General features: G+C 32.3%; 1 protein-coding gene across 1 annotated transcript; it reads left to right on the forward strand.

Annotated features, from left to right (window-relative positions):
- The first annotated feature begins 5747 nt into the window (after positions 1 to 5747).
- LOC148285020 (uncharacterized) lies at positions 5748 to 9743 on the forward strand. Its single transcript, XM_088231507.1, has 4 exons — positions 5748 to 5881; positions 6071 to 8139; positions 8223 to 8435; positions 8514 to 9743. The coding sequence occupies exons 1-4, from the start codon at positions 5873 to 5875 to the stop codon at positions 9499 to 9501; spliced, it is 3279 nt and encodes a 1092-aa protein (XP_088087633.1). The 5' UTR covers positions 5748 to 5872; the 3' UTR covers positions 9502 to 9743.
- Positions 9744 to 19223: the final 9480 nt, after the last annotated feature.

Here is a 19223-nt window from a genome sequence, read left to right on the forward strand (position 1 = left end):
GTAGAATGGTGAATGTTACACAGTGTGTAAAGTAGCCACTTAAACCAACCAATGACACGTCATAAGCCCTGTGGATGCCTAGACTTCTATAGTACATTCACTAAAATGTCCCTCATCTCTGTTGTAATATTTTGATTCATGTCAGGTAAAAGCAAACACATTATCTTGTAGAACAGAAAATTAAACATAACGATTTTAATAATATTTTGAGTTTGTCCAAATTTTGGTAGACAAGGACTGGATTCAACTCCCTAGGGAGCTGGAGTTATATTCCCTTCTGTAAAATGTTCTTCATGTTTTTTGTAATATGTTAATATAAACAGCTCCCTAGAAGGTTGAATCCAGTCTTTGTCTACAAAAATTTAGACAAACTCAAAACATTGTTGACTTATCATTTACTTGATTGCCAACCGGTTTCTGAGTTACTACGTGGTTCATTGTCAAGGTATAATTTTAGTAGGTTTTTTATTCATTTTTAAATTATCCCTTGACAAAGTGGTATGTAGTAGTTCAAAAACCGGTCAATAAATAAATAAATAATAATAACATGGTGTTTTTATGTTGCAAATAATTAATGCAGTCCCAGTGCCGATATAGGAAAAAATATGTACATAAGACGCACGCCGCATAAATATTAATATACAATCCTTCATCAGTAGTTCTTGTCACGGACCTTTTAATCTCTTGAAAGTCGATACTATACTGCATTATAGTATTTACAAAATTCTAAATATTTCAAAACAGGGCTATGAAAATACTTAAAAATAAGGCTTAAAAATAAGGCTTAATAATAAGGTGAGAAAATAATTCAAATGAAATTTTGTAAAAAAAAAAATAATCAAGCTTAAACACTTTATAAATAATTAAATTTGTTGCAACAGAGAGGGACTTTACACACTGTAACATTCACCATTCCACCTATGTTTAAACATCCACATTTCCTCAACTCTTCTATCTGTTGACTGTTGATAAGTAAAAGAGCTGAAACCTTTATCATGCGGGTGAGATTCATGCGGCTGAACCAATTTACCTACTAGGCAACGCACAGTGTTTCGAGTAGAACAAGCTAGGTTGACAAAATTATTTTAGATGATATTTCTGCGTAAAAATATTACATTGTGTGCATAAAATACAATTTTTGAAAAAAAATTAATCAATAAGGACTTTAGGTATTTTAGTAAAAAATATTCATTGTATTGTAAAATAAATGTTTATTTAAAAAATATTTAGCCGGACAATATTACATGGAATCATGTTTGAATTATTTTCTTAATATTTGAATACATTTTTACATAAAGAAAAAATACATATTTATAAATATAAACGTAAAATTTAATATAAAAAAGTACATATTTAAAAATAAAACATTTCATTTCAATCAATTGCTACGAGATATTTTTTGTTTAAAAATGTCAATTAGTAAATATTTACATACCTAATGCCTATACATGTTCACTATTAATTTCCTAATTATGGTTAATTATTCAGTATCAGACACCTTCTACGAAAAACGATTTATAAAATAGTTTTAAAAGCACAACAAATAATACAGTATTAATAACTAGAGTGTAAGAAGTAAATTACAAAAATTATTTAAATCAATGAATGTAATAAAAGTAATAATTAAATATATATCTTCATCATATGTACAGGTAGTTAACAAATTATTTAGAAAATATTTTTAAAAATCTATTTCAATCCTAAAGACAAACAAAAAAATTAAAACTAATTTTGAAAAAAATACAAAAACTACATACTTATCAGTAATTATCATCTGATGATAATTCAGAGTCATCAGCAGAGTTTTCCAAAAAATAATCGTTCTCATTACAAGTAAAATTAGTTAGAAATGATTCACGTTGAGGTTCTATAGTAGGAGCTACAATTAATTTTAAAACCTCCGCAGGTAACTTGTCCGCCTTTTTTCTGGGAATTTCTCTAAGGCTGTTGATAAACGGATCAGATGTTACAAGCAACATGGACAACAAGTCTCTATTAGTAACAATACGTGAAAATTTTCTGGTGTTTTGCTCTCGAAACCTTCGGCAGTCTTTGTTCCGAGCCTCTTGGGCTTCTTCCGAAAGTTGCCCAATAGGAAGGAGTGCGCTTCGAATTACTTCTGTACTATGAACTAATATTTTATGTACAGTAGCTGGCATGCAATACCAAGAATAGAGACTTATGTATAATTTTCTAGTTTAAACACAAAGGTTGTTAAATTCAACGGTATTTATTTCAAAACCAGAAAATAATGTCCTTAAAAGAATATCGAAATTCCTAATGATTGTAACATCTACTCCTGTAATCTGAGCACTTTGTTCGGGGTTTCCAAAAAAACGACGAGCAGTGTTTCCATCGTTTGAAGAACCAAATCCTGGTTTTGGTTTATCTACAATAAGACCCATTTCGCGTTTAAATCGTTGCCTGATTTCTTCGGTTTGCTGTTTAACGTTTGCTTTATCTTCGTCGTCTCTAATCTGCCATTTTTTAACGTTCAAACGGTAACCAATATGTATAAAACATTCGAAACAACGAATCCAAGCATGGATAGTGGATAAACCAAATCCAAAATATTCTTTGTTACTTTCAAAGTGCCCAGATTCATCGTTCATCAGCTTAGAAGTAGCACCACATATGTAACACGTTTGTGTTGATAGATTTTCAGTCAAGGCGTTGCAGACTTTTCCGTCGATCATAGTCAACAAAAGTTCATGTTTAATAGTGATTTCAGTATCTCTAAAACTACAAATAGTTGGAAATAAATTGTTTACTTCTTCCAAAACCTTATTACTTTGGGATTTTGTAAACTCATTTGTTTCTTTGGCAAATATAAATTTTATCGGGCGGCAATACATTGTAGATGAAGGCCGTGGGTTTTGCCAAATGATGTTGTTGTCGTTATGTAACTTAATGGGAACTAACAAAAATACAAACAAAAACTCGTCGGTATTTTCCGTCTCCTCAAATCTCTGTTTGTACGTACTGTGGCCGGAACTTCCGTCACATCCCCATTTACTTACAAGCGTGAAAGATGAATTAGGGGGTACACTATTAAAAACATCACGCTGTGCCTCTATTAAGCGCTCTATAGTTTTATCTTATAAAGCTTGCAATTTTATTTCGGCACGAGTCTCTGTCACCATTATATGTTCTTCAGGAGGATAACATTTTTTTTTAGATTGACTTAAACAATAATAAGATGGAAACACATAATGCCCTACTTTCATGCACTACTTCCTAGTCTGTTTTTATGTATGAGTTGTTGACTTAGAGTCTATATAATATGCTAACGCTTCGTCCCCACACAATTTTCTTGAAATATCTGTAGCACCAGGAACTAGTTGTGAACCTTCACTAATTTTTCTTATAGCCTTAGCATCATTTTTATGACCTAAAGAACGCACTGCTATTTCTGCTGCGGTCATTAGTTCAATGGCACTCCACGTTTGGGTGAGGTCATCCACTCGACGTTTCTTGGTCCTAAACGAGGAATCTTCAAAAAAATTTAGAGGTCTACCCGCAGCATTAGATGTGTGTGGTTGTGGTTGAGCCGTACATGCTTGAAATTGTACGTCCTGAGTATCTAACTAACTTGCATATTTGGCTAAGAAACGATCCTTAGATTTTCCGGCCGCTATCCATTTTTGAGATAGTTTTTCTGATATGCTGAATAATTTTAACATATTTTTTTCCGCGAATCATCTGTGATATCAATTAGATTAAATTTTTGATTAATATAATCGTAAAGATGAGAAACCTTTTCGTTTTTCGAAGATTTTATCCATTCTTCTAAAAGCTCCTTTTTTGTGAGGAATAAGAGGTGTTCTGAAAAAAAAAAAAAAAAATAGTTGAACTACAGTGTGCTGTAAAAGATGTATAGTTTTGCATGACTGAATGTTTTGGCTAGTACATATATGAAATCTAGAGGGGTAAAAATGGATAAAAAAAAGTTAAGGACGATTAAAGTTATAATTTAAGGAGAAAAATATTTAAAACAATGGACATCTTTAAAAAATGTGTAATTGCATTATTTAATTAGAAATTTTCTTTTAATGTAAATAATATTTTAGTACATACCTTGAATAATAAAATCCATCACTAAAAATATTCACTTATTGATTAGTAACTTCACAAAGATGTTGTTCAAATGGTAGCAAAACTCCAACTAATTTGTCGTTGCAAATGCATTTACCTAATTACCTAGCTATCAGCATCGATTACTCACCACTTAGCAGGGTAAAACCCCCAATATTTTTGGAATCATAGTTTAAAGGGGTTGTTCACATTGAACAGTCATCAATTCCAGGAAATCAGGTGATGAATTTTGTCAAGCTAGCTAGTTCTACTCGACACACAGTGCAACGCCTGAAAACAGTATTCCAATTTTTAATACTTTTTCTTTTACCAGATAGTCAATTCAACAATGTTTTGAGTATGTCCAAATGCTTGCAGGCTGGCTGGACTTTTTCCCTAGGGAGTTGTTCGTATTTAAATTTGTTGCAATAGAGAGGGAGGACATTTTTGAGAAGGGAATATGGGAGTCAAGGCATTTACAGGGCTTATGACCTGTCATTGGCTGGTTAAAGTGGCCACTTTACACTGTGTAACATTTACCATTCTCTGTTGCAACAAATTTAAATATAAATAACTCCCTAGGGATAAAATCCAGCTAGTCTGCAAGCATTTGAACATACTCAAAACATTGTTTACTTCATAAATAGTTTAAGATGTAAAGCATAATTGTCAGGGAGTTACGGCGTGATAGTTTGTTTGTGTAATGCATAATTTTTTTTTTGCTTTTTTCCACATCTGCTTCGAAATAAAGCATATAGACATCGCCAAACGCCTCCAGCAAACCCTATAGCTTGCCAGCAATATCTCCTCCTCCAACGTCAATTCCGCGTCTCTCAGTTTCCCCGAATAAAGCAGAAAGATTGTCGTCGATGGCTTTCTAGGTGAGCAAGATGAAGAAGAGGCGACTTATGTTGATGCTCTCCTGAGGAATCCGCAGCGCGCCAAGCCAGGTCTACCACCGCTTCTTCAAAATACTCGCCATAGGTGGCTGCTGCGTTCGTTCTCGAACTTTAATGTTAGTTATCGAATTAGACGGCTTTTCACCAAATATTCACCTAAGAAACTTACTCTAAAAACTGAGAAGTTAGGTGTTTTGAGTTTTGGTAAGGTCCTAAGAGTTGAATAATCGGAATTTCGTTTTGACTGAGCGCATAATTTTTTTACTAGAAACTAAAATAGAAACAGATTTCGATATTTGAAAAAAACATAATCTCAAAATCGTTTAATGTATAAAGAATGAAAAGGAAATTAATCAATAGAAAAGCAAGCGCTATATTTACTGAAACAATTGATACGTTAAATTTAGGTAAAGCCATGAAGAAAATGTAAATATTCGTTTGTATACTGTCATGTGATTTATATGAACTAACTAATAAATTAATAAATAAATCATCTTGATTTATTTACTGTTTTTTTATTTATTTGATAACTTCAGTTGAACCCGTGTGTCTTATTATTATATTATATTATAGTATTTTGTACTATATCACATCATGAAATCAATTCACTTTGGGTTGAAAGTCCAAGTCACAACAGTACTGTCCCGTTTTAACACTTTTCATCTGTTGTAAAGAACTTGCAACACACAGTATCCAGATCACTTTTTGTTTAGAATTAGAATTAATGAGCTCTCTTATTATGGATTTTAATTAGTTTCATCGCAACAATGCACCGGACGATCTTCAATATAAATAGTCTCGATGTCTCCACATGCTCATCAGTCACGGTTATTTCGTGGTGTGGTTAACATCTCGTGATTTGGAAAATAAGAGTAAAACTATTCGAGCGATAAAGCAACATGTTGCTGGTAAGGCAATTTACATCAATTGTGCAGCCAAGTGGAGATTTGATAAAAGTGATATCGAGTCGTAGTGAATTTTTTAAATGTGTTTAATAAATATCCGTAGAAAATATAACAAAATGTGATCCAGCTTTAAATACAATAAAGTTATGTTGCGTTCTCTGTCTATGTTTCAATATTGTTTGTTTGTTTCAGGTTGCTGTATTAGTCGTGTGTACCTTTCCAGCTACAAAATGCTATCCAGATGAACGTTTTTACGTCAATCCACGATCAAACAATGATAAATATATATCTATAACCGTCCCGACCTTGTATGACCAAGAAGATGTAGAACCACAAAGAATTTCTAGAAAATATCACCCAACTCAAGAATCAACATATCTTACTAATCAATATCAACAATTAGAAAACTATGATTTTCTAGATCTTGATTATCGACCTCCAAAATATCAGAGACGATTAAGAAACCACGCATCTAATAGGCGAGACAGGCAAAAAAATAAAAACTATGTCACTAGTGATCAGATAAGATCCAAAAACAGAGAATATTCAAAAAGGTCTAAAGAATTTTCAAAAGAATACAGAGAAAAGGCAAACCTGAAAGAAATTTCGGATGAATATAAAAAAACATTCGTTGATGAAGATAATTCTAAACAGTATTCCCAGAGATCGGAAGATGATCTGATTGATTCATATGAATTAATTCCATCTTTTGAGGATATTGAAAAAATACCACGAAATACGAAGTCATCTAAGGATAAAGAATATACAGTTCATTACGTAACACCTCGATCAGTACAAATACTCAACCAAGATGAAGTCAACACTGATAAAACATCTTTATTTTTAAAATCTGGTGGAACGCAAAATATTTATCAATATTCAACGAGTACCCCATTTAAACATAGTGATCAATTTGCTCACACAGTAGATAGTTTGCAATATTATAAGGAACAAAAAATTAACCCCGAAATCGCTTTTATACCTTCACTCAAAGGTCAAACTCCTTCTCATTATTTATCTACTGAATACGTCAAAGAAATATTTCATCCCACTAAAAGTGAGTCAGCTTCTAAAGAATATTTACCAATAGAAAGTCAAATTATCACTACACATGAGTCTTACAATACGTTTACTCCTAATGATAATATTTTTCAAAATCAATCAAATGATAGTGAACCGCTGTCAAGTAACTATATACCATTTGAATTACAGCACTATAGTAACAATTACTCACCAAGTTCACAATCTCAAATAGTGCCAATGGAAAATTTAAATGATGACAATCCACAAATGATTTTACCTCAACAAAGATCGGAATATACTTATTCACAAACGACTGAAGATAACTCGCCTAATCAATTGAAAACAACATTAAATCAATTTCCTATTGAGAATGCTACATATTATTTGACACCATATTCACAAGAACCACAACTACTCCAACAATCCGTTATAAATCACTTTTCCGTTGAAGATGCTAAAATTCAGCCTACTTTCGCTCCTGTTATGCAAGAGATTCAGAACCCTGTTTCTCAAATTCCACTAGAAGAAATAAAGAACCCAACATCTTTTGAAAACCATCTTTCTTCACAAGAGTTTCACGGTTACCTTCCTGAACAAAACTACGGTATTCAATCAACATCGATCTCAAATGAAACTGCCGATCGTAGAAATGATATTTCATACAGACAAGATTCCATCCCGAAAAACCCATCAAGTGCTTTTGCCTATCATCTTACACAATCCACTTCTCCACTTCGTCCAATTAAACAATTTCCAACCGGAAACACACCACCTCAACAACTTGCTTCTTTTAACTATATAGATAGGTCAAGTAATGAACCTAACGCATTTAGAACTGAAACAAATCCAATACAACAAAACGTTTTTGATCCAGTCAAGTATGTTGCTAGTCAGTATACTAAAACCGATAATGCAATGCCTTATGGAAGCAAGCTAAGTCAACAAAGCTATGCATCCTCCAGATCATCAAATATATCACCAACTTCTTCAGTAGGAACTCATTCGGAAAAATCTTTTGATTCTTTAAATAACTTTAATAATAACTTCGACCCTTCAAACTCTATCAATACTCTCCGTCAACCGATTGAGTTAATACCTCCACATCAATTTGATCAGAATCAACACCATTATGCGAAAAACTATGGACACAATACGTTTAATGCCCAGCCAATTACTGAAGAGATACCGATTCTTAAGCAAACAAGTGAAATTGCTCATGATGGAAGTTTTCACTACGAGTTAGTATTATTTAATTTACACCAATATTAAAATTAAAATAAAAAACTAGGTTTTTTGAAAATTCTAAACGTTTTTTTTATAGAACATTAACTGGAGATCAAACACACGTTATCCAAGAAGGTCATATTGAAAATCCTGGAACTGATAATGAGGAGCAAGTAATTCATGGTTCTTACTCATTTATTGGAGCGGATGGAATAACTTATACGGTTAATTATGTTGCTGATGCGAATGGATTTAGGGCATCTGGAGACCACCTTCCAACTCCGCCACCTATTCCAGAAGTCATTCAAAGGTAAATGATATATGGTGATGGAAAATAACTAATGTTCCTTTCAAATATACAAAACTTTAAAACGGTGTATTTTTACAGATCAATTGACGTGAACCTTGCTGCTGAAGCAAATAAGGCAGCTCTAGCAAACCAATATCCTACAATCAAAACCTTTGGAGAAGATACAAGCAAAGATATACATGGAAGTTTCTACGATCAAATTAGTAGAACATTTTATGTGGATAATAAAAGACCTATCCAAAGTTACCAAAAACCACTAGCATTCACGAATAATCCATTTACATGGAATAACAATCAACAAAATAATTTTAAATCTGGAAACAATAATCAATCTAATATTCAATATCCCCAAACAAACCCTACAAAGAACACCGTCTTTCCAAACAACAAAAACGTTCGAAATAATCATGTTTCTCATCCAAAAATCAATAATGTTCAAATATATCACCAGGACTCCTCATTTCAAAATACTAATATAGCTCCAAACTACGTTAGTCCTCCACCAACTAATGACCAAATACCAATTCTTGACAATATTTTTGCTCTTAACCAAAATACGCAGAGTTATCCAAACGCGCAAGTAGACTATGCTAATACATACCCAGCTAATCTAAACCAATCCTATGAGAGTAATATTGAAACCTACCAAAACTTTCAGCCAAATAAAAATATAGTTAAAAGTAATCAAAATTCTAACTACGATTTTGGTGGTTTGGTTCAAAGCCACATTAATTCCAACGCTAATCAAAACTACGCGAATCATCAATCGCAAAACGAAAATCCTCAAAACTATCACAGTTTACAAAAAGAATACCGCTCTCAAAACCCACAAACGCTCCAGATAAAAAATGTCGTAGATGATAAAACAGCCCAATTAAGCAACAGTAATCAAAATTTAAACCCATGGATTCCGGAAACACAATATTTCAGTAACCCACAAAATTTTCAAGAAAACGTTTATGATAAAAAGCTAATTAATACGAATCAATTACAAATAAATCAAAATATTCAATCATTTAGTCAAAAAAGTAAAGAATCAGAAAGAGATCGAACGAAATCAAGCTAGCAATAACCGTAAAAAGATTGCCATATAAATTATAAATATTTTTTACTTTGCTTAATCACAAATGACTTCAATCTGTTATTATTACTACTTACTTTTTGTGTTTTTTTTTTATTGTACATAATAGTTGTTATTATTGTAAATAAATAATTTATTAATAGGTTTAAGATGTACAAAAATAATTAAGCATTTTTTAAGACTGTTGATATTTATTAAAAATAAATAAAAGTAATTTTGAATTGTGAGCATTATTTTTTTTATATAACAACACAACTTAGATTTCAATATTATTTATGACCCAGATTGGTTATTTGATATCTCTTGTCCATAAAAAAACATGCCGATTGTTATTTCATTTTTTTGTTAGTTTTTATTTACTCTGACAAAGTTTCGGTCTGCCTAAGAACGGAAAATATAGATAATTTATTTATTTACTGTAAACTCAATATTTTATTAAAACATATACATACGAAAAATGGTTAAAAATATAACAATGTCAACCCAGCTTTTGTTTTAGGAGTTGAACTTTTTATTTAAAAATTACTAGAGAGCATTTAAACATGAATGTCAAGTGTCCTCTAGCTAAATTAGTCATTATCTAACATGGTTTAGCTGGTTTTAAGATAGAGATTTTATGTGTTTTTTATTACCTTTGATACTATAAATTATCTTTAGTGATGCTTGGAATAGAATCTCAGCAATGGCTGCATTTTAAATTATTGTATTCCTCGACATACAGTTAAAAATCAAAGTTCATTGATCGTGGGTCAACCACATTAATTTTCTAATAATGAATCGAATTATTAACTACTACGGTAATCGAAACATAATCTAAATTTATGGAACACTTTTCCTTATTGTAGTAAAAGTATATATATTAAGAAAATATTCGTATATATAAATGATAATTTACGAAAATTTCCATTAAAACGCCACTCTATTTAGTAAGAAAGGTAATATTTTAATCTCTCTTTGATAAATTGTAGGTATGTCGAAAGAAAAGTAAAAACACGTTAGCATTTTTTTCAGATTCTTTCAAGCGGTAAATTCTTTTCATTCTTGCATACTAAATTAATTATATTTACAAGTCATTAAGCTCTTTTCTTTTCATTTTAATCGCTGATCATTTACTTTTATAATAGTTGATTGTAACTAATTAATATTTTTACGAATTACCCAAGGTCATTTGAGTCAACGTAATTCGATGTAAAGATATACATTGCATTGATAAAATAAATGAGGATCAACTTTCAGAGTAAAATAGCATAAAAACAAAATCATACTTTTTGTCAGAGACTCACATATCGCAGTCCATCTTTTAAAAAGGCGTATCTCGATTTTGTTAATTTTTTAGACGACTTTTTAAGAATTTGTTTAGAAATTTTCGCCCTCGAAAATAATAAAAAAATAGTCTTAGTGTATTTTGCAGGGGTTTTTTTAAATTACTTTAAGACAGTATGATGCCCATTTGTTTCATAAATTTAACTTATTTTTTTATTAAAATATTTAAAACTTAATTTCGGCAAAAAACGAGATACGCCTTTTTGAAGGATGGACGACGATTTCGGAAGTCAGAAATTTAAACCTGTTTGTTTAAATATATTTTTATAATCGAATATACGATTTTTTCCTAAACTAGTTTTTAACAAAATATTAAATCAAACAGCAAAAATATGAAAAATTAAAATCATACTACCTTTCAAAATGTTAAGATATATATATACTTCGCTCATTGAATCCATTATATCTTACGGAGTGCGTGTCTGGGGTCTCACCTTCCAGTCTCATCTGGGTAAAATTTATGATATTCAGATGAGACTGTTGAGGGGGATTGTACCGGATAGCATAATCCGTGAGGCGAAACATATGGGCGAAAGTGTATATTTTAAATTATGTAATGTCCTGCCGGTAAAACAACTTTGTGACAACAAATTGATTGTAGATCACTTTGTTGATCCGGAATATAAAAAAAGAGTTTCCTACACTCACAACACTAGATTAAAAACTAAGAGCTCCCTGTCTGTTCCCCGAATTACAAATTACTTCGGAGAGCGAGCATTAAATTGCGTTGTTCCAAGATTGTTCAATGATCTCCCACAAACCATCATTAACATGAAAAATCTTCAAATGAAAAAAAAAAAGAACTGAAGAAATATCTTCTAGATACTTTATAGTGCCTGTTTATAAATAAATCTGTAAAATACAAATAAAATAAATGTAATATAAACCTGTCATAAAAAATTATAAAAAAATGTTTCCCACCGAAAAGTCTTTAGACTTAGTGGGTAACAAATTCTTTTATGTATTTTTTAATTATAAAATAAACGCTGCCCTGCAGCACTGAAACGGAAACTGAAACACTGATTATGAGTAAAATATGGCTATGAGTTTATTTTTTGCCTTGTAGGACATTTTCAAATGAATGTAAAGAAAATGCCTTATTTATGGGAAAATGCTTTAATGAGCCGAAACAATTATCCGAGTTTTTTCAAAAAAATAAAATAAATGTCAGTGTTGAAATAAGTAATAAAAGTATTGAGGTATTTCGTGTAAAATCGTTTTAGATGGCGTTTGAAATTTTAAAACAAAAAATCTATTTATTTTTAGTCGAGAAAGAAATGCCTATTTCAACTTTGTTATTTTATACAAAAAATCGCTACAAAAACAAAAATCCCCTCTTCTAAACCATAAACTTGTCACTTAACTCTTTCGTACTGATTTTAAATTTCATTTCATTTTTTTTGCACCACAACAGGCCAGGATGCCCAATTACGGTGGTGAATTACATTACAGAACAACCAGGCTTGAGAAAAATCACATTTTTAATTTTTGTGTTCTCACCGGGAATCGAACCCGGAACCTTCCGTGCGTGAGTCAAGCGTCTTGACCACTACACCACGGAGGCCTCACATTATATCAACACAAAGACAACTTAAACAAATACAAACTAATACCACTTTCTTTAAATTTTGAGTATTATTCAATTCAAATCTATAACCTACTTCCACTTTCTATTAAAACAATTAGTAAAGAGAAAATGTTCAAAAAGGCTATAAAAAAGTGGAAAGTAGAGCTAGGTAGAAGTAAAATGGATTGTCTCATTCGCCCAAACCAATATTGAATCAACTGCTCCAAAAATGTTTATGCTTATGTTAATGCTTATGTTAAATTTTTATTCTTTTATTGTGAGTTTTATAATATAAATAATATAAATGTTCATAAATTAATAGTAAACATAAATACGTAGTGTTTAAAACAGTCTAAACATTTTGTTAATTATCTTTGTTTTTAGTGAGCCTTCTTTGTTTATTCTCAAATGTAAAAACATTTTTTTTTAAAAAGTATCGGCATGGGTAACATGGTGAGGTGAGGTCACATTATTTTTATTATTAATTGGGTATGTAAGAGAAAAATATGAACAAATAAAATAAACATAAATAAATATTATATTTTTCTGTGGGTATAGTTTTTTTGTCGTTCACTGAAGCGTATATTCTTTAAATTTCTTAATTTTGTTTCTAAGTATAAAAAAAAATATAAAAAAATTAAAATATAAAAAAACACAAACTTTTTTAAAAAAAAATCTTCTAACATTTCCAAGAAATAAAACTTTACAAATGACAAACATACATACCTACATATTACATACGAGTACAATACATAATTATTTCTTATAATACGTATTATGATGATTATGTCACCTGGGCCCCGATTACAATGAGAAGTTAACAGAGTTATCTTCGACTGTCTATAAAGAAAACCAATTTTTGTGTACGAATAAGATTATATTTGCATGAACATTTAAAGTATCTTCGTTGATAACCTATAGTTGAACAAATTTAGAAAAAAAGATTGTATGCATATTCTGCTTTTCATTGAGAAAATTTAATTTTAAATAAATGTTTACTTCACATTGTAATCGGAGCCTTGGGGGGCGATTACAGTAATTGGAAGATACGAGAACCATACCTTTACTATGACGGTATAGTATTGACCGTGAATCTTTGATTTTTGAGGCAAGTACATCGATAGGTATCAAGGGCACTGTACCTTACGGTAAACATATCTACGCACCGGATGAAACAAAAATCATATTTGAAAGAACATTTTTTGCTTTGATTGAGATTCAATTACGTTTTTAATTGATTTGAGGTAAATTTTATAAGTACAATTTAATTTGACACTGAGCGCCGAGTAAAATTTGACAGTTAAGACAGCAGTGGCAGCACTATCTAGTGGTTAAGATTTTTTGAAATTAGGTAGCTACAGAGCATACGTCAGATTATTTGACATTTGAAATGACTTTTTTTAAAAGTGTTTTTGTGCGAGCCTTATCTCCCAATTGAAAAACAGCTGTTATTTTGAATTAGTTAGGTTTTTTATGTATGTATCTTTTGATGTATATTCATGGTTTTTAAGTACAAATTTTTGACCAACTCTTCTTTTGACCAGTCTGTTTTTTAGTTGGCTGAAAGATATTGTTTTTAGCAATAAATCCGCCAAAGTATTTATTCTTTGTACTTGAAGTTTTCAATAAATAAATAAATTATACCCATGCGCTGTTAGGTGCGATGGCAACACTTTTGACGAACACTTGACACTTTAAAAAATAAATATTATCAATTATTTGTTTTTCAATCATAGCCATATCTTCCTGAAAACACGAATCAACATTACGGTAGCGCCGGCTTCTTAAAAGGTAGCTAGAGATATACCATCTCAATACGTACCGATAAAGATAGCGTTTGTAATCGCCTTCATATATACGAGTATATGACGACATCTTAAGTGTACTAAAGCTGCATTTATTTTTTGTCAACTGTAATTGGAAAAATTAGCATTATTTCAGCGCACGCACTGAATTCAATATGTCAAGGATATTTATTTGATTATATTTTGCAATCGACAAATTGGCTGTTGAGTCGTGTTTGAATTTTCATTGCCAAGGGGTGTAAAAGGTAATAAAATCGAGTCAAATATTATATTGGATGAAATGTTTTATTTTCAGATTGACAGGTGATCTGATCAGCACCTACCATCGTACCATTGCCCCCTTTTTGGAGGATTAGGTCACACCGATCGTACAAATCTGCACGACACGACGCCCCGGCAAAATTAGGATGGATTGATATACACTAAATTATTTTATTAGTATGACTTTGCGATTGAATTATTCTAAGAAAGGAGGATAAGTGCCGTTAACAGGATAAACGACGCACTAAAATCAACCTTTGCAAATACATATTTCACAATGGAGTTCTCGTGCCGACTCTTATATATTGAAGTGAATAATGAAATTGGAAATATAAACTACAATAATAAAAACAAGTACAAAGTTTTATTCCACATTTATTTATAACTTGTTCGATTTTATTACACTATTCGATAAAAATTGACTGCGGGGAATTTTGCTTTCAGAGAATCTCTTAATTACTCTTAGCCCCGATACAATGGGAAGTTAATATTTATCTTAAATTTTATCTACAAAGTAAAATAAAGTTTTCTGTATGAAAAGCAGAATATGCATACATTTTTTTCTTCAAAACATGTTTTATTATAGGTTACCGACGAATATACTTTAAATGTTCATGCAAATATGCTCATTTTCGTACACAAATATTGTTCTTTTCTTTATGGACAGTCGAAGATAACTCTGTTAACTTCCCATTGTAATCGGGGCCCTGGACTCGGGAACATGGCTTTCGAAGGAACTACCAACCAGCGGCCTCTGTTATAGTTTTCATAAAATTTTAATATATACGTATAATTCAGATACATTTATATTACAAAACTTCATAAAGTTATATATTTTACAAACGTTTTTATTATAAACATTCAAATAAAACTAAAATTCATAAAATTGTTATTACTTTACTCTTAAATGATTTTAATTTGAACTCTTTTATTCCCATAATCATATTAAATCATATTTTACAACCCCTGCTTGCACTTGTATATAACATAGAAATTAGTTAAGCCTTCCCCCAGTCTGACGATGTCGGTCACGACAAAACCCGGTCACTGATAAAAATGATGAATAAAACTATATCCCTACCTATTTTCATTTTTATAATGCAAATGCAGTTCCACCAAGAAATGTCGGTACTAAATCTATGGAATCATAAATATTAAAGTAGGCTGGATGCTGTCGAAATCCAGTATCTCAGGCAAAAGTGCAATAAATTTATGAGCTAAACACGGTTGCACAAATGTCGAGTTTCATGCATAATGTAAGGCTGAGGTGAGCACTACCGACAAAATCGGTAATCGGTAACTTGCATTAACGGAAACTTGGCATGAAGACCATAATTCTGTTACCATTAATCTACTTCGTAGTAAGGGTTTCAATGTTATTGAAGAGGCACGGAAACCATCCATTGAAACCGTTCATAAGAAAAATAATATAACATGGACGAACCACGGTGGAATTATTGTACTAACAAAAAATCAGCTTAAATTAACAAAAATTAAAATACCACTCTACACAACTTTTGAATGCATTGGCTGTAGGGTTAGCGCAGGCAGCAACCATTTTACCTTAATCACAATTTATAGACCAGGTTCTAAAGCACCACCTCGGAAATTTTATTCGGAAATAAAATCTTTACTTGAATGGGCCATCACTCGTACAGAAGTAACATACGTAACTGGAGATCTGAACATTCGTTTCGACCGCAAGACGGATTCAGAATCGGTTCGTTTTAATGCACTTTTAAGTGATTTCGATTGTTCACAAGAAGTAAATACCCCTACACATGATGCGGGAGGTACACTTGATGTTATAATACGACGGAATTGTGATAAAAAAATCACAGTTTTTGTAACAGACATCGGACTTTCAGACCACAGATTAGTGCACTGTAAAATTAATATCCAAAAACCAACACCAACTTACAAAACACTCGCATCAAGGCCATGGAGAAAATTAAATTTAGAACATTTTAAATCCGAACTTCTGACATCGTTGATTGGTCCGGACATTGACCGTCGCTCAAACGACGTCGATCAATTGGTTGGGTTGTACAATGAGGTACTATCTAACCTGATAGACAAACATGCACCATTTACTACGAAAACTATTCGAAAAAGGAAATCTGATGCATGGTTTGACGAAAATTGTCGACTCAAAAAGAAAGAGCTAAGACGTCTAGAACGCAAATACAGAAACACACTGTCAACTTTGGACCGATCAATATGGTTAGATATGCAAGCCTCTTATAGGACATTTATAAAAGAAATAAAATCTAGTTTCTGGTGTACAAAAATCACTGAACAGAAAAAGTCTCCAAAACAACTCTGGCGAAGCCTTCAATCTGTTCGTGGTGACTGTATAGCAGAGACATCTAACACAAGCGCTACTGCCACTGATTTTGCCGACTTTTTTACAAATAAAGTCGAAAAAATCAGACTGGCGTGTAGTTCAGCGAAAAAACCTGTAATTTTAGATAATGCCCTTCAAAAATTCAGTAAATTTGAACCAACGTCTATAAATGAGGTTAAAAAAATTGTTGCGGCATTACCCAACAAACAATGTATATTAGATCCGATGCCAACATGGCTTTTGAAAAAATGCATTAACGTATTAGCTCCATTTTTAACAGATTTATTTAATACATCCATGGAGCGCAGCATTGTTCCGAGAGCCATAAAAAAAGCAAATGTAACTCCACTTTTAAAAAATTCCCAACTAGATGTGGAAGATCTTTCCAGTTTTCGCCCTATTTCAAATCTTCCCATCGTATCAAAAATACTAGAAAAAATAGTTTCTCACAGGCTCGTTAACTATATCGAGCGGAATTCTTTATTTTCGGTAAGGCAATCGGCATACCGACGTTTTCATTCCACGGAGACGGGAGTGATAAGAGTACTGTCTGACATTATAACGTCGGTGGACTCTGGTAATCTGGTGTTGATGGCTCTTCTGGACATGAGTGCTGCATTTGATACTGTAGACCATAATATTTTGCTTGAACGTCTGGAGAAAACTTATGGTATCCGTGATCAGGCACATATGTGGTTCAGTTCATATCTTAATAAAAGAGAATATGCAGTCGTGTTCCAGGGTAAAAGCTCAACCAACTTTCGGGTGTCTACAGGAGTGCCTCAAGGGTCAGTACTCGGACCACTTCTCTATCTCCTTTACACTAAAGATATAGAGAACATTATCAAAGAATGTGGATTGTGGTCGCACTGCTATGCAGATGATACGCAGATTTATTTTTATTGCAAACCAGGCGAGAGAAGTGTGCTTGTCAATTTAATTGATGGATGCATCAAGAAAATAGGAAACTGGATGGCTGAAAACAGACTAACATTAAACCCATCAAAAACTGAACAACTGTGGGTGGCTTCAGCCAGACGACAGAATTTGATCCAGGATACGGCTCTACCCAATGTAGGGAGTGCCGTTTTACCCACCGTTAAACTACTGGGAGTTTTACTCAATTCTGACCTATCTCTTGACGCTCAAATTAGTAGAACGATAAGTTCATGCTTCTACCAGCTGAGACAAATTAAATGCATACGCAAAAATTTGCCGGTTGATGCCGCCCGTCAATTAATAAATGCGTTTGTAGTGTCTAGAGTCGATTATTGTAATGGTATCTATGCAGGTCTACCAATGAACAAAATGACTCGCCTACAATCTGTATTGAATGCCGCAGCGAGACTTATTTTCGGAATCTCTAAGTTCAGTCATATCACTCCACTACTTCGGGAACTACACTGGCTACGTTTTCCACAGAGGGTCGAATACAAACTCTGTTGGCTTATGTATAAGTCACTGCACAACTCGGCTCCGGAATATCTAAGGGAACTATGCATTCCAGATGAACTAGCTGACAGGCGTCTCACGCTTAGATCAGCTACGTCTACGGCGAGAGGAAAAGTTATTATACCTCTACGCAAACAGCGCACTAAATTTGGTGAGCGCGCATTTGCGGTCGCAGGCCCTATGGCATGGAATGCTCTCCCAGCAGAGGTGCGAGGCTGTGAAAGTGAAGTGATGTTTCGGAAAAAACTTAAAACCCACTTGTTCTCTAAATCATTTGAATAAATCCGTAGCACGTGACAACAAAATAAATTATTTTAATCAAATTACAAATTTAAAGCTTCAATTAAATTAACTTAACAGTAGAATCACCATGTAAAGCGCCCTTGAGGTATTTTATTACGAAAATGGCGCTATATAAGTTATCCACAATAAATAAATAAATAAATAAATAAAATCATACTCGTACATATAGAGCGAATGGACAGTGAAAGAACGGCCTATAAGATTTATGATGCGAATGTTAATGGATGCAGAAATCGAGGACGACCGAGAAAGACATTTATTCTATTTTTATTTTATTTTATTTACAACAAATTGGATATTTATTGATTTCAGGCTTCTGGGCCCCAAAATATTATACACTCGTATGTTAACCGAACATTGCAAAACCATGACCCGTATTTAACTAAATAAATTTGTAAAAAGTTGGTTACAAGATTTAGGTAGTGAAAAATTGGAAAATTTAATCAAAAACATTCTAAAATAAAAAATATTGTAAAACCGTTTGATAAATAAACTAGTAGGAAGTCATGTTATTGTTTATTTTGCATAAAAATGTCTGCCTTAAAATAGGTTTTACCTAGTTAGGCAGACTTGACATAATCCAGAGAAATCTATTACTTAAGTATGTATGTAGTAGATACAGAAATTTTATTTTTTTGTTATAAACTAT

The sequence above is a fragment of the Micrasema longulum genome, unplaced genomic scaffold (genome assembly GCF_059751315.1).
Source record: "Micrasema longulum isolate JH-2025_06_02 unplaced genomic scaffold, ASM5975131v1 h1tg000069l, whole genome shotgun sequence".
NCBI lineage: Eukaryota > Metazoa > Arthropoda > Insecta > Trichoptera > Brachycentridae > Micrasema > Micrasema longulum.

Excerpts from the sequence above, each read along its gene's own strand:
- LOC148285020 (XM_088231507.1), top strand. Across the intron at positions 8,140-8,222 it reads GATGGAAGTTTTCACTACGA|AACATTAACTGGAGATCAAA; the intron begins GTTAGTATTATT and ends TTTTTTTTATAG. Across the intron at positions 8,436-8,513 it reads ATTCCAGAAGTCATTCAAAG|ATCAATTGACGTGAACCTTG; the intron begins GTAAATGATATA and ends GTATTTTTACAG.